The 14,821-nt window shown below is 46.9% G+C and overlaps 2 protein-coding genes across 3 annotated transcripts; one reads left to right on the plus strand and one right to left on the minus strand.

Moving 5' to 3' along the window:
- The first annotated feature begins 327 nt into the window (after positions 1 to 327).
- On the plus strand, positions 328 to 2,007 carry LOC119107787 (ADP-ribose glycohydrolase OARD1). 2 transcript variants are annotated; one of them, XM_037231336.1, is made up of 2 exons: positions 328 to 414; positions 993 to 2,007. In XM_037231336.1, the coding sequence occupies exon 2, from the start codon at positions 1,008 to 1,010 to the stop codon at positions 1,437 to 1,439; it is 432 nt and encodes a 143-aa protein (XP_037087231.1). In that variant the 5' UTR covers positions 328 to 414; positions 993 to 1,007; the 3' UTR covers positions 1,440 to 2,007. The 2 variants fall into 2 exon arrangements, with proteins under 2 accessions (XP_037087231.1, XP_037087230.1); XM_037231335.1 differs by having other exon boundaries at positions 330 to 365.
- Positions 2,008 to 2,905: 898 nt separating this feature from the next.
- Positions 2,906 to 10,321, minus strand: Vamp7 (Vesicle-associated membrane protein 7). Its single transcript, XM_037231333.1, has 6 exons — positions 9,888 to 10,321; positions 8,187 to 8,324; positions 7,641 to 7,725; positions 7,296 to 7,363; positions 5,698 to 5,790; positions 2,906 to 4,985 (listed from the first exon to the last, which is right to left on the minus strand). Exons 1-6 carry the CDS (start codon positions 10,089 to 10,091, stop codon positions 4,923 to 4,925), a joined length of 651 nt encoding a protein of 216 aa, XP_037087228.1. The 5' UTR covers positions 10,092 to 10,321; the 3' UTR covers positions 2,906 to 4,922.
- Between the last annotated feature and the right edge of the window lie 4,500 nt (positions 10,322 to 14,821).

Below are 14,821 nucleotides of genomic sequence, written 5' to 3' on the forward strand. Positions count from 1 at the left end.
CACTACACACATTGGGTACTCCCACATGAGACCTTACAAACGACATGCTTGCCAAATGCAGTCACGAAATGCAAGCGTTGCCTTCTGTTAGTGCTTGGGGGAGGCATGCGTTCACCTATACCGCCAACCTATGACTTCGTGAGGATTCGGGCCAGGGTGTTGGCGCCACCAGTTCACAGATGCGCGTTTGAGCCAATACGCCTTACTGAAATCTGGTAGCCATCCGCAGCTGCTCGTGTAAATTGGCACAAATGTTCCAATCATGGCGCTCGTGCGACGGTGTTCCGAGTAACTATCGTCTGGGGGTGGATGTTAGCATAAGCGCGGATCAAAACAAAACCCAACCGGACCAAAGACAAAACCCGGTGCGTATCCGCCGGTTGCGTGCAGGTGTTAACCTCATCCGGAAGATAAGTGCGTACAGCGTAGGTCACTTTGTGATTGGTGTCGTGTAGGATGATTTGGATGTTTGGTTCCTCCATTTGATACATGCGCACCGCAACGGGCATGACGTTACTGTCACCTCTGACTTCTAAGTCAATGTAACTTGGATAGTTCCCTTCGAAAAATATGACAACATGAATGTCTTGATACCGTAGTGCTAGTTTCCTGTTTATGATCTACTCTGGAGTTATTTTTAAAGTACCAAGCAGAAGCCAACCAAGAAAAACTTGTAAGCTTATAAACATTTGCAGTTATATGCATGATACCTACCCTGATGAAGCCAACTGGGTATAATTATGTACCACAAAAAGGGTGTGTGAATTAAAAAAATAGAAGCCATCTTTAGTTGGAAAGATATGACCTAAACTGAAGGCAAATACTTTATTCGAAGCACGGCCTATAACATGCTTACCTTGTGTGTTACTGGATGAAAAAGTTGGTTAGTGGATTGGAGTTCATGGAGGGCTTGGTTAGTGGAGGTTTTTATTGGTGATGAACATAATGTGATTGGAAATGCCCCTACATCTCACCTTTCAACATCAACCCAGGGCAGGACTGCAGAAATGGAGCCGCGTGTGGTTGAGGTCACAGGTGACCTCTTCACATGTCCAAGCACACACAGTCTGGCACACTGCATCTCAGCCGACTGTCGGCTGGGCAAGGGCATTGCGGCCATCTTCAAACGCAAGTTTGGCGGCATCTCAGAGCTGCTGGCACAGCGTAAGAAGCCTGGTGAGGTGGCCGTGTTGCGTCGCGGGTCACGCTATGTGTACAACCTTATCACCAAGCACAAGTACTACGAGAAGCCGACGTACGAGACACTGCGGCGCGCGCTGAGCGCGGTCAAGGAGCACTGCGTGACGCACGAGGTACGCCACCTGGCCATGCCGCGCATCGGCTGTGGCCTGGACGGCCTAACCTGGGACCGCGTTCTGCCCATCATCAAGGACGTCTTCCAAGACTGCTGCGTGCAGGTCGAGATCTTCTCGCTGTGAGGTGACCTGGCGCCGTGGTGGCGAGGGCCGCAATGGCGATGCGGCTCTGCAGCAGGGTCGCTTTGTCGGACAAAGTTATGTGCTCCTCGTGCTTCACTTTGAACTGGAGATGGTCGGGTTGCGCGAGGAGCATCGCGTTGGCTGACGGTGCTCGTGAAAGGGTTTTCGTAAATCGCGAGTGATGCTGAAGCGGGCGTGTTTCTCAATGGGGGCAGGTGAGGGTGGATCAAGTTGTATCCTATGAAGGACATCTCCGCGAATATTAAAATGCGTGAGATATTCCGAAATGCTGCATATCGGATATGTTGAAGCTGATGTGTCGACATCTCACAGACTTTATCTGCAGTGTACCAGAGAAAAACTCCTCGTGTCACTCAAGTTGGTAATGCCAATGCCGCAAGATGCCACCAATGCCAACCAATCGTTGGCTCTTGATTCTAAGCTGCCCCTCTAGGTCTGCTGCGGTGGCAGAATCTACGAGAATCCCAGCATGTTCGCCATCGGTGATATGTTCTTACTTTGTTGCCTGATGTAGGCTGTGTTTTTGTTATATAATACACGTTGAAAAGGTTCCCGGCCACGAACACGATGTGTACTTGTTTGAAGAGGCGCCTACAGGAGAGTGAGGTTGCGATGGTGGCCCCGTGCGAACGAAATTATGACGGGCAGATCTCTTGGGCTCCCGAGGACTGCCCACGGTTCGATCCTTCCACGCCTGGGAACATTTTATCCCCGGCATCTCACGAATACAAAAGTCCTTTCGATAAACGTGCTGCCCCACAACCCCGCGGCGATAGCAATGGCCGGATGGCGAGCACGGATAATAAAGTGGTGTTTTTTTTTCCAGGAAATGATAATGGAACCAATTTAAGTAGCTGCTGTTCCGAAAAAAACCACTCATGACGCACATCGCTTAGCGATGAACTGTTTGAACGTGTGCGATCGCATCGTGTTCATTGTTCGATCGGAGCAAACGTCATTTTGACGTCAGCGGCTGGGAGCACGTTGAATCTCGACGCCTTTTGCGGCAATCTGTCAAAGATTAGCGAATTGCCGGCGCCTCCCTGCATTAGCAGATGTGGCCAATGAAAGGCTGCGGCCAGCACATATTTCAGAAGCGAGCCGCGCAGTGGGGCCAAATCGCCGCAGTGAGGTACTCTGCGTTCATCGCATTGGAAAGCCGGCAGCAAAATCGATCAGATAAGAACAGACGGTACGCTTGTCACGGTGACGTTCATGAATATTCCAAGGACAAAGTGGCCAGGGGAATGTTGTCTTCCGTTAATACACACACACTGTTGAAACGCCAGCCACGGATAACACCATCAACAGACCGTTCACGTAATAACCGGCGGATAACCCCGGCAGATTCAACTTTTGCCGGCCGGCCTCGGCGCATTAAAACAGTGTTTAGCCGACGCGCCACACTAAGGTCCAAGGTGAACGAGAAACGCCATCCCGCCGAAAGGTCAACGCTTTCCCCAAGCACAGTACATGTATTAGGCATTTCCGTATTTACATCAAGAAGCAGGGACGGCCAGGCTTCATGACAAGAGCCAGTGATCGTGCCTGGGCCCAGTCAACCACGGCCATAAGTACGGTTCGCTTTAATATGATTACATCGGCGCAATGCAGAGCCCGCGAGGACGTGCATGCACTCCACAGGTATCACTATTCACGTCTCTGATTAGACATAGCTTATCTTATTTAGCATATACTGCACTCGGAATCAGGCTGCCGGTGCAAGCGAAAGCTAATTCAAGGAACTGGATGATTGGTTTGTCTACGAAGGGCGCTGGTCTGTCTTCAACGGGCCGTGTAACCCTGTTATAGACCACACGAGCTGTTCAGCAGTCGACCGACGACGTTCCTGACGAGATTCCCGGGCGCCCCGCGTTTCGGCATGGAGATAACCGGCTAGATGACTGCCAACACTCAACACATCTGAATCAGCAACTCAGCAGGTTCGCTGCGCAATGCACATTCCCGTCGCAGCCGCGCTCGCTACACGGACATGTACGCGATCTCATCGGACCTACAACAAAATGATAATCAACGACAGCATATACGGGCACGCTACAAAATGAGGACATCAAAACCATAATATCGACGAAAACCGTTGGAAAATCCCGCCCATCCATGACTGATGCCCACCTGGCCATGAGCGCAGTAGACCACTCAATCATAGTACACAGGCACGACTGTCGCTCAACACAGCACCTGGTTGTGATCCCTGTACTCCGCGTCGTTCGTACACCACTATGAGAAGTATGGTTCCGAGGATATTCCAGTTCCAGGCCATCTGTGCATGTGCAATGGATCGCAAGATCGCAGCTGCCGCACCACAGACAGCACTCGCTCCGCGAAGCTCCAGTGATAGGCACAAGGAGGTCGCGCAGCAACAAACAACCTTACCATTTTCAGCACGGGAATATGCATATGCGTAGTCACGGCGGCGGTGTTTTAAGCTTCCAAACTGTGGTTTCTGTCACAACAACTTGGTCGCGGATAGGAAACAAACTCTGCATTCTTGAAAAATTTACACTGCGCAACCAGGAAATCAACAAAGTTTACACAGGCAAAATCTCCAAACACATCCGCGCTTTTCTTTACACACGGGAACATTGGTTAAGAGTGCAATGCGGGCATATCTTTGACCTGACACCTGTGCAATCACCAAAACCCAAGATCACATATCCTTCCCGCACTGCGAGTTCGTTAATGACCGTCGTGACGCTGCATTCGTTCATGATACACAAAATGCTGTACAAGTCGACATACCCAACGAAAGAAAAAAAACTTTGTTACTTCATGTAACGCACTGGTGACGCGTCAGCACCACGAAGTGCCGGCCCCTTTATCAGATACCAGAGAAAGCGGAAGCAATAACCATGTGGTAAAAATGGACATGACATTCCGTGCTGACTTCCCTGCTTTCGTTCAAAAGGCAGAGATTCATAAATTCACATAGCATTGACGTAGTTTCGCTGCAAAAGAACGCACACACACCTTACAAGTAGGAATATCCAAAGAATTGATGACATAAGAGAAATCAGTCATAGACAGCTTATCACGCAAAATTTACTGTCCCTTAGTGTCGTGCTATTGTATTTACTCCCCTGGCACACAGGCCGCCGATTTACAGAGACAGGTACATGCAATTTAAGCAGGGCGACGCTAACTTTCCAGTATGCGAATAACATGGAAACAGTACGCGCGAGTCGGATTCCACGGTGCCGTCCGCACTTGAATTTTGCTGGACCTTTAAGCCCATCCGAAGCGCTGAGTACTCTAAAGCAATCCATTTGGCTATCATATTCATACACCAATAATGACGTCACAGCAACAGGATCACACGTCCCTTAGAAAGCAAGGCTGGCGCCACAGCCTGAGTTCGTACGTGGCAGGTGGCCCAGCCGTATCCACTGAGGACCTCCGCGAGAACCTCCGCGATGTCCCCGGACAGGGCGAGCCGGCGGTCCTCTACACGCACTTGCTCCAGCTGAATCCTCCGCAGGCGTATGTGACAATGCCGTACAGGATCAGCTGCAACGATGATGTACGTGAAAGCTGAAACCCCTCACAGGCGTACGTGACGGTACCATACAAACAGTCGGGGAGGGACACTCTTGTTCATAGTGAGGAGGGGGGAGGCGAGGGAAAATGTCTCCCAAAACTAGTGGTGCTTTGATTTTTGTTTTCTTCTGTGACACCATGCTCATTTAAGACCCAAAGCTCTCCCGTGAGGGCATTGTGTGTGATAACAGCGCCCACCCAAAAAATTGACGCAAGGCTCTATACGTGTACCAGGTTACATGCAATACAGAACGCATGACAACTCTGAACCGCAAGCGGCGGGGAGCGGCAGGGGCGTGACAACTTATGACTCAGGGAAGTCTAGACTGAGAGCTATAAGCTGCGGGTTCGCGCCAAATGCTCAATGTTCCGGGGTTTGTGTGGGACCGGCCGCGGCGCCGTGAAGCTCACGCGATCGGCGTGGCTGGTTACGACGGCAATCTTCATATCAGTCGCGTGCGTCGCCAAATAACCCTATCCCATCTATATCGCCATACCGGCCACCCCGAACCGTTGGCAGACCTGCGCAACGATAGCACGCATAGAAGGAGCTGTGATGTCGATAAGCTGATCAGCACGTGGCAATCCAACCAACCTCAACAGCTACCTTTGGAAACAATCGAACCAACCGAACAAGGCACGTTAATGCTTGACAATGACAAATGGCACAACCGCTACTTACCAAGCATACCAGAGTACAGATGACAATGATTTTCACATTCTTCCACCACATAGCTCTGGCGAGGCTGCGGCTTGTGGAACGAAAGCTGACACTCTGAAAAAAACACGCAACAGTGGTGGCATTTCAGTCAACCATGCTTGTCATGCGTGCAGACTTCAGCTCACTGCTCTACTTTCGTCTTCGCGTGGTAGTTCGTGATGATCAGAATCTTACTAAAGCATCATTTCATCCCGACCATGTGCATGGCATGAACGAGGGTGTCAATCTCAGGACACTCCCTATCTTTCAAGATCGGGTAGTGCTGAGAAGATTTAAAAAGACAATATTTTAAACATTGTTAAAAGCCGCACATATCACGACATAAACACACCAAAAAAGCTGTAAAGGTGCATGCTAGGTGGGACGAATTAATGGTGAAAACAACCTGACATGAAAACAAGGTGATGTAGAAAATGTGACGCGCTAGCAAGTCTGACTTGGAAATTAAGTGCAGTTTACAGCCGTCTTTTTAAGACTTAAACCCCTCTGGTTTCTGGGCTTGACGCCAGAGAACCTGTGCGGACTATTTCGCGCAGAAGATTTAGATTGGACCTTGTCGTCATTGGGGCTTTACGACGCACTCAGCTGCTGAGGCTATATGGCGTCGCCTGCCTCTCAACCCGGCGGGAGAACCCCGCACCCCGCACCCCAGTTTGAACCCCGCACCTCTGGTCTCCCAGACGCGCAGCGATTAACGCAGACGCGTTTATCACTACACTATCGGCACCCCTTCAATTGATTCTCAACCAATGAAATCCGCCCAGTACAGGTTTTAAGCAGGGATCACATTTTGTGCTAAATAATACGGGAAATTGAAAACTGCAACGGGTTATGAGGGAAATCAGACTGTGAATCAAACAGCTAAGTGTGGCGTCCTAGCCAAGTATGTCAATGCAAGCAAACACGATAAAACCACAGGTAAATATGCAACACACCATGAGAAAGGGTAATAACCATTCAAACATCACAACTTTTGGCTTTTGCAAGAAGCAGACTGATAAACACGATGCCTCTTAGCAGGTTAAAGTAATACAAGTGAATCAGCTCGCCCACTGCGATGGCATTTTCGCCACGCTCATGTCTACAGTCGTTCCATGAATCAATCAAATGATGATGTGTTGAAGAGCATATTTACTTAATAGTCAAATTGTGTTGTCTAGAGCAGTCTTTTGCCCTTAAGAACATAACAATAGTTACATGTGAGCTTACTTGATCTTACCTGGATGCTTGAGTCAACATCTTTAATGATGGAACATTCCCTTAAAGGCCAACAATTCGCAAGATTCTTGCGGCCAAAACTTCCAACAATTTGCAAGATTCTTGCAGCCAAAACTTCAAATCAGGAGATACAAAATCATTTGATCACAATCATGACACACCAAATTGTCCAAAGCAAAAAAGAGACAGAGATTTTGTTATGGTCAATCACCTAATCAGTGAAACCTACTTCAAAAGAGTGTGTGCCACCAACAGAAGAGGGTGGGTCAACGAGCTATATTTCAGTCTTTTATGGTAAAAGGAAAGCAAGACCAAATATGCATCCACTCTGTAAATCTTACATTGGCGCTGAGGTTTTCTGTCTTGCTGACAAGCAGCTCCAATCTCTCCCCACGTGAGGCGATGCTATCTGGAAGGCAAAGCCATTTGACATGTTAGCAATCAGACCCCTACATACTGATTTAACTTTGTCCTTCCAGAGCTTCTTCAACACAATTCATACATGATGTCATTTGATAAAATCGCAGACACTTCATGCAGATTGATAGTAATAGAGTACAAATGGATCTCCTCATGACTAGATATACATCTGTCACATTCATTGCAGACAGTAAATAAACAAACACATCATGAGCTTACAATTTGTTGATTATGCATACTGCCAGAACATCACATTCAGAACTCACCTATATTCTGCACCATAATCTCCTTAAGCTCATCCAGCTCATTTTGTGCTTTGGCAAGTGTGTTTTTGGATTCTGAGAACCGCCTCTGAAAGATATATTTTGTGAGATACACTGGTATGTTATGCCTACAGTTCTGCAGCAGGCATCACATCTGATAGCATGAAAACAGGATGGTAGCAATTGTCTGCCATCAGTGAATAGATGCCTTTAGGTTTGACTCCTCCTTTCTTCACTGCCAACTTGAAATTATTCCAGTATGCCTGTATCTCACAAAGTTGCAAAATACACCAATGTAGGGCACCTGCATGATTTTTTCCTCCAATTAGCACACAAATGCAGCATGAAACATATGATATGAGGACAGACTTAAAGTCAAATTTAACAAAGCAGACACCTGCATGATTTTTTCTCTAATTAGCACACAAATGCAGCACAAAATATGTGATATGGGGACAGACTTAAAGTCAAATCTAACAAAGCAGATATTCAGTTAAGCAAAACTACTCCTCAGTCACACTGTTCCAACCCAAACATGCACAAACTCACCATTTCACTGGCCATGAGAGGAGAAAATTCACTGTTCATGGCATAGGGGAGAGCTGAGTGGAGCCGATACCCATAAACTGTAGTGAAGCGTTTCTTCAGCTCAAGAAGAAATCCAAAGGCTCTCGAGCGCTCAAATGCCTGCAAGAGCAGAACAAATTCTTTCTCTGACCAACTTAGAACAGCTGCTTATAAAAGGTACATCTGTAAGCTTCAGATAATGACTGCAAGAAGGAGATCATTTCCTAGATCCATGCATTTGTGGCAACCACCTCACACAGTCCCAGCTCCTTATAACATAAAATGCTCAAACAAACAAATGCATTTTGAGACAAACAATTAATTAATTGTACAGGTAGCTGCTAGACAACCTTCACTAACACTTGATCCAGCAACCAACATTAAAGAAGGTTTACCAGATACTCAACAATATGACACACAATATGACTCCCACATGCATGCTCTGAAAATGATAAAGTGTCATGCCCTGATTGCCACAAATAGATACACTACCAGATTCATTACAATAGGAACCATTCCACATGCTTCCAACCAACAAACCAGGCCATGAGTACCTACATAGAAAATGAGAGAGCAACAACCTAGGATGACTACCAATCCCCAAGTGGGAACACTTTCACTGGTGACAAATCAAGTATAAATGAAGCATCAATGTATGGTGATCAACCTATCATCTGCTGCTGTTAAGTGTTAGACCCACCTTCAATGTTCTTGGCTGTTTTCTGTTTGATGTTAATATCAATGAAGGCATTACACATCCTTATTTGACTTACATTATGTTTGGAATTGGCAATGAGTGCGGTAAACAAGCTGCCTGAAGGTATAGCTGCTACCAGTAATGTTTATACAAACCTGATAATGGTTAGATGCCTGGCAAATATGCATGTCATCTGACTGCATGCTGGGCTACAGCTACCAAACATGACAAATGCATCAGTATCATATCAAACCATACACAAACTGAGCTTGCAGTGCATACTGAAAACTCCATACCTTTACAAAAACAAACTTTGATATAATGGCCTTTTTATAACATTACCAACACTAGTATTAGGCATCAAACAGCTTGATGTGACCCAAAACACCCTACCTAAGTATTAATTACCACATGGACATCTATACACACCCACTGACACCCAACACACACTCATGCCACTCCTAAAAATAATCATCAAATGCCTAAAGCAACAGTGTATAATAGTGTGGGGAGGACATTGTAATTTTATTTATCTGTGAGTTATTTCCTTTTAGCATCATACATTTTCTGAGCATAGCAATGTGTTTCATCAAGTTCAACTATCTATTCTTCAACAGCCAATTTCATTTATCATGTTCTTCAAGGAAAAATGTCAATTGCCTCTCCATGTGCACCATACTACAGGTCAGCAATGGGCAAGACACACTTCATGAGGTGCTCAGGAAAGGGTGAGTTATGTTATTTGTGCATCTTCCACAATTATATGGGAAACTTTATGCCCTTTAAATTGTGTAACCTACTTTGTTATGACCTTTTAACCTCCATTGGGTATATCATGAAATCTAGTGTTCAATGTAAAACACTACATATTGCCCATGTGGCTTCTTGAAATGCATGTATAACATAAAAATATGAATAACAACATATGATGCCAGGAGGGAAAGTACCAAAGCTTTGAAAATGCATACCTATTTGAATATACTCACATCATCAGTAATGCACAAGTAGATGACTCCAGCATCTGTCACATAGTGAAACAAGTAGTCTCCATGGGCATATGTCATTCTTGAGTCTTGAAGACCAATCTTTGGAAGGATCAGTCCAACCACGTCCATAAAATTCCCTGGACATGTTGCACATTTCGCCAGGATCGTGGTCCCTCTCGAAATGACGCTGAATAGCAAAGGCATGGCAAAAACTTGGAATCTCGGACTTACAGGTCCTGAGCAGATTCAGTTCTGACACAACTGTTGTTGGCAATGGGAAAGATAATGGAATTAGATCACCCTTCGCTCCGACGATCCAACCTCAATCCGTGTCTCCAACACCACACAAAACATCTAGGAACTCGTTATAAGGCCTCGCATAACACCGTAATCCCAACCCCATTCAGACTCTTCAGTCAGATCCCCCGGTATCACTCAAACGCTGCTCAAACGCCGTCCGCTAAAATCTTTCAACGAATGAAAGGCAAGAAAGCATCATTTAGCCTTGCGTTGATTGGTTACTGGTAGCCGAGGAGAATATTTCGTGATGCTCGACTAGCTGAACTAGACAGAGCGCAACGATGTTGGCAGTAATGGCGTATAAAATACAAACAGTGGAGGTCCCACCAAGTAGGTTCAGATGTGCCTAGTATCTCTTAGGACTCAAAATGTATAGTGGGAAGATGTGATACCTTAGCTGATTTAAGTATTAACAAGCTCCATCTATATTTAAAACTAAAGCAAAGAATAAAAGCAATCTGTATTAACGTAAACATTCCTGTGACGTCACGATTTCCAGCTTTCCTACCGATCACACTATTGCCGCTTTTACACGGTATTCAATTGGTGGAAATCTGTTAGGGTATGCTATTTTAAGAACAGCTTGAGCAAGGTGCCACCATCTAGCGCCGCGTCCGCCATTGAAAGGTGGAGCGCCGCGGGGTGCGTGCGCGTGGGCCACGTGGAGTACGGATTTAGGGTAAAGGTAATATTTCATCATCGGGGCCGTTTTCTCGCACTGTGCACAGCTGACCTGTACGTCGGTTTATGGGTAGGTTACAACGGTGTTCGAAATGTCGCCAACATTTGTAGAAATGGCAACGGTCGATGCGGCGTTGCTTTTCAGGAAATATTCTGTTTTTTTGCGTCGGTCTGGGGGTGCTCCGTATTCTGAGTACTGAAGTGGTATTCCGCCAAACGCGTGCCAGTATCTGCCTGGAGGGTACAGCATAAGTGATGAAACCTGGACGCTCACTAGTATTCGGATTTGGTGTAGTTTTGTGGCTCACCGGACATAATGCTCATCTCTCCTGGCATATGCTAACCGATTGTGTGTCTCAAGGTGAGAACCGTCTGCAGCGTGTAGGAGCTTGCTTTCAGTTTCCTTTTGAAAAATTCGAGCCAAAAATCACCTCGGGTTGAGACTCAATTTGATCATTTGTGTAGCATTTGAAAGCAAGTTCAATTTGATCTCCCCAGTCAGACAGGTTTGACCACTTCAAATCGATGGTGGCTAAACTTTGCAGTTTTGGAAACATTCTGGATTTTCAGTTGGCAGTGGTTTTTGTGGTTCCAGCACCACCATGGTGCAGCAAATGACCTATCACGCTGTGAAGAAGCAGCACTAATTTCTTTGCATTTGCCTCAAAAAGGTTAAGAGAAGATGAAATGCATTGGTGGTTTTTGGGGAGCATGAAAAAAGAGGAAATAATTTGTTGATGGTCATGCAACTATCTAATTTGCTGAGACCAGTACCATGGGATATGTTCTTGAAAGTGGATGTAAGGATGACGCCTAGGGTCCTCTTAACATTTTCAGCTTGATGGGTACAATGATTGAACATGAACATCATGTAAAGAGAAACTGCATGACCAGAGTTGGACATCTTTTTGGCAGTTATATAGAGCATGGTAGAAGTCATCTTATTGGCTTTGTAGCCAAATCTGAACCTGGGACAATAGTGTGAAGCTAGAGCAAAAGCTTGAGACTGAAAAATTGGTTTACACATTGCCCATTATGTGAAACATGACAGTTTTCATAGTTTTTGATGATATATTGTTATTGGGACACAGATGGGATAGCAATTTATCTTGGAGGCAGCTTTTGAATATTTGAAGACAGGAATTCTGTAATGGTGGCAGTTTATTTTATTAGGGGTTGCCTCTGGCACTCTGAGACAAGCATTAAACTGAGGCAGAGATTAAGGGGAATCACAAAACAAGCTGCATTGTGTAATAAAGGAAGGGGTAATAATCAATGGTAACCAAGGCAACCAATGAACCCATTGCACTCCATTTGTTTCTACTACATCATAACTGCCTTAATTACTGTGATATCCTGTCTGTGCCTGCATGTGGGCACTTCCACAACCTCCATGGCCAGATATCCACCATTTATATAGAAGTTTTAAACACACACATTGTGCCATAGCAAGGCATGTGCTCACAGCAGCTTCTGCTGTCCTTGCTGAACAGGTGAACCAGTCTCATTTACCCGCATGCTGGACATACCAGTAGCAGGTTGACAACTTTGAAGCTGTGATCTCTGGTGTTCAGTCCGTTTTTGATGTCTTTAGGTTTGTTTGGTGACCAAAATGCAACTCAAAAGATTGTATAGTAAATCCAATGGAATTTTGCTCTTTTTTCAACATAGCAGTAGTAGTTTGTATGCAGCAGATGCAAATAATCTGGAATATCTTGGACACCATTCAGGGTTGGACCTGCCATGAACATCTTCTGGTCCACCACCTTTTGTGGACTGGATTATTGCTGGAAGTCGGAAGCCATTTGTTATTATGACTGGTGCCTGTTAATGTAAAGCACCATCACACATGTGAACGAGGATTCCGCCACTGAAGGTGCCAAGTTTCTGGTTGGCTCTCATTAAGTAAACCATGGCATGTGGCCATCCCTGCTGGGACTGCATGGATGCCGAGGGTTCTGTTGGGTTAATGCAAAAACCTTCATGATTTTGTTACCTTAGGCATGAATGTGTGCTCTGCCCTGCGTAAAGGCATGGTTTTGTTGTATTTCAGGCCCTGATGGCTGCAGCCTGAGCAGACTTGTGCATGATGGAAGATCAGGAACAGACAGATAGTGACCAGCTCCTACATGGAGCTCCTCTTGTTGTTGCATCAGATCATGGAGAGGTAATTGTTCTTCATGTGTGGCTCTACATGGGATTGTCCAGGGTGGCACACTCACATAAGTTTTAGATGCCTGTTTGAGGTGTCAATCTTTGGAGTGTGATACCCTCCTGTTTGCAGTTTGAAGCAAGTGGTGTGGTAGTTTCATTCTCCTGTCAAAGCAGATATGTAATTGGGATCTTATTTCATGGCTGCATTAAATTATCTACAGTCAGTGTGCTATTTTGCAATATGGTGTTGACTCTTGTTGACCTCATCTTAAATGCCACCTTTAGGCTGTTGGTGCGTGCTGAGCAGGTGTGGGTCCGTGGCCTGATCTGGGTGTTGATGTGTGCTGGGCTGATGTGAGTCTGCCTCCACCAGCTGATCTGGGTGTTAATGTGTGGTGAGCTGGTGTGGGTCTGCCGCTGCCAGCTGATCTGGGTGTTGATGTGTGCTAAGCTGGTGTGGGTCTGCTGCCACCAGCTGATTTGGGTGTTGATGTGTGCTGAGCTGGCGTGGGTCTGCTGCCACCAGCTGATCTGGGTGTTGATGTGTGCTGAGCTGGCATGGGTCTGCTGCCACCAGCTGATCTGGTTGTTGATGTGTGCTTAGCTGGTGGGGGTCTGCTGCCACCAGCTGATCTGGGTGTTGATGTGTACTGAGCTGGTGTGAGTCCGCTGCCACCAGCTGATCTGGGTGTTGATGTGTGCTGAGCTGGTGTGGGTCTGCTGCCAGCCAACTGATCTGGGTGTTGATGTGTGGTGTGTGCTGAGTCTGTTTCGCGTCTGCTGCTGCCAGCTGATCTGGGTGTTGATGTGTGCTGAGCCAGTGTGGGTCTGCTGCCACCAGCTGATCTGGTTGTTGATGTGTGCTGAGCTGGTGTGGGTCCACTGCCACCAGCTGATCTGGGTGTTGATGTGTGCTGAGCCGGTGTGGGTCTGCTGCCGCCAACTGATCTGGGTGTTGATGTGTGCTGAGCTGGTGTGGGTCCGCTGCCACCAGCTGATCTGGGTGTTGATGTGTGCTGAGCCAGTGTGGGTCCACTGCCCCCAGCTGATCTGGGTGTCGGAGGAGGATGGGCCAGGCCAGATGGTGGTGGTTGGTGCCGACGACGACGCTGCCGAGGCCTCGCAGCAGGCGCAGATCGTGGTGTTGGAGACGGGTGACGGCGAGCAGCAGGTGCAGCTGGTGACCAGCGATGGCGGCCAGCTGATCACCCTGCCACCAGAGGTGAGTCGACGGCAGGGCTGACTGGGAGCACAGTCAGGAGGCTGTCCCTGTAGGCACCGAGTGTTACGGCCTCGGGGGGCAGATGATCACTCTGCCGTCGGAGGTGAGTCGACGGCAGGGCTGACTGGGAGCACAGTCAGGAGGCTGTCTCTGGAGGCACCGAGTGTCACGGCCTCGGGGGGCAGATGATCACCCTGCCGTCGGAGGTGAGTCGACGGCAGGGCTGACTGGGAACACAGTCAGGAGGCTGTCCTTGGAGGTACCTGAGCCTCACAGCCTCAGGGGCCAGATGAGGGTGCCTTCCATGATAGTGATGCCCGAGTCAGGCTTGTGTGCTTTGTTTACAATGACAGGAAGCATCTTGATTGCGTAGTGGAGATGATGGTGGCATGACCAGTAGAATATTATTAACCCTTTGATTTGATTCCTCTGGGATTTAAGTGCTGATGTTTTGTGTAATGTTTTTGTATTCAGCTAAGTTGTGCCAAGACTTCCTCAAATATTAGTATCAAGCCTACATCATTTTTGAAGCAAGTTTATCGACCAATTGACAGTTGTGTAGCTGCTTGCCTATAGT

Source organism: Pollicipes pollicipes, unplaced genomic scaffold (assembly GCF_011947565.3).
Source record: "Pollicipes pollicipes isolate AB1234 unplaced genomic scaffold, Ppol_2.1 Scaffold_6686;HRSCAF=7923_pilon_pilon_pilon, whole genome shotgun sequence".
NCBI lineage: Eukaryota > Metazoa > Arthropoda > Thecostraca > Pollicipedomorpha > Pollicipedidae > Pollicipes > Pollicipes pollicipes.

Excerpts from the sequence above, each read along its gene's own strand:
- Vamp7 (XM_037231333.1), bottom strand. The coding sequence starts at position 10,091 with ATGCCTTTGCTATTCAGCGTCATTTCGAGAGGGACCACGATCCTGGCG. Across the intron at positions 5,791-7,295 it reads CAGAAAACCTCAGCGCCAAT|AGTGTCAGCTTTCGTTCCAC; the intron begins GTAAGATTTACA and ends TGTTTTTTTCAG. Across the intron at positions 4,986-5,697 it reads TCTGTACTCTGGTATGCTTG|CTGATCCTGTACGGCATTGT; the intron begins GTAAGTAGCGGT and ends TCATCGTTGCAG.
- LOC119107787 (XM_037231336.1), top strand. The coding sequence starts at position 1,008 with ATGGAGCCGCGTGTGGTTGAGGTCACAGGTGACCTCTTCACATGTCCA.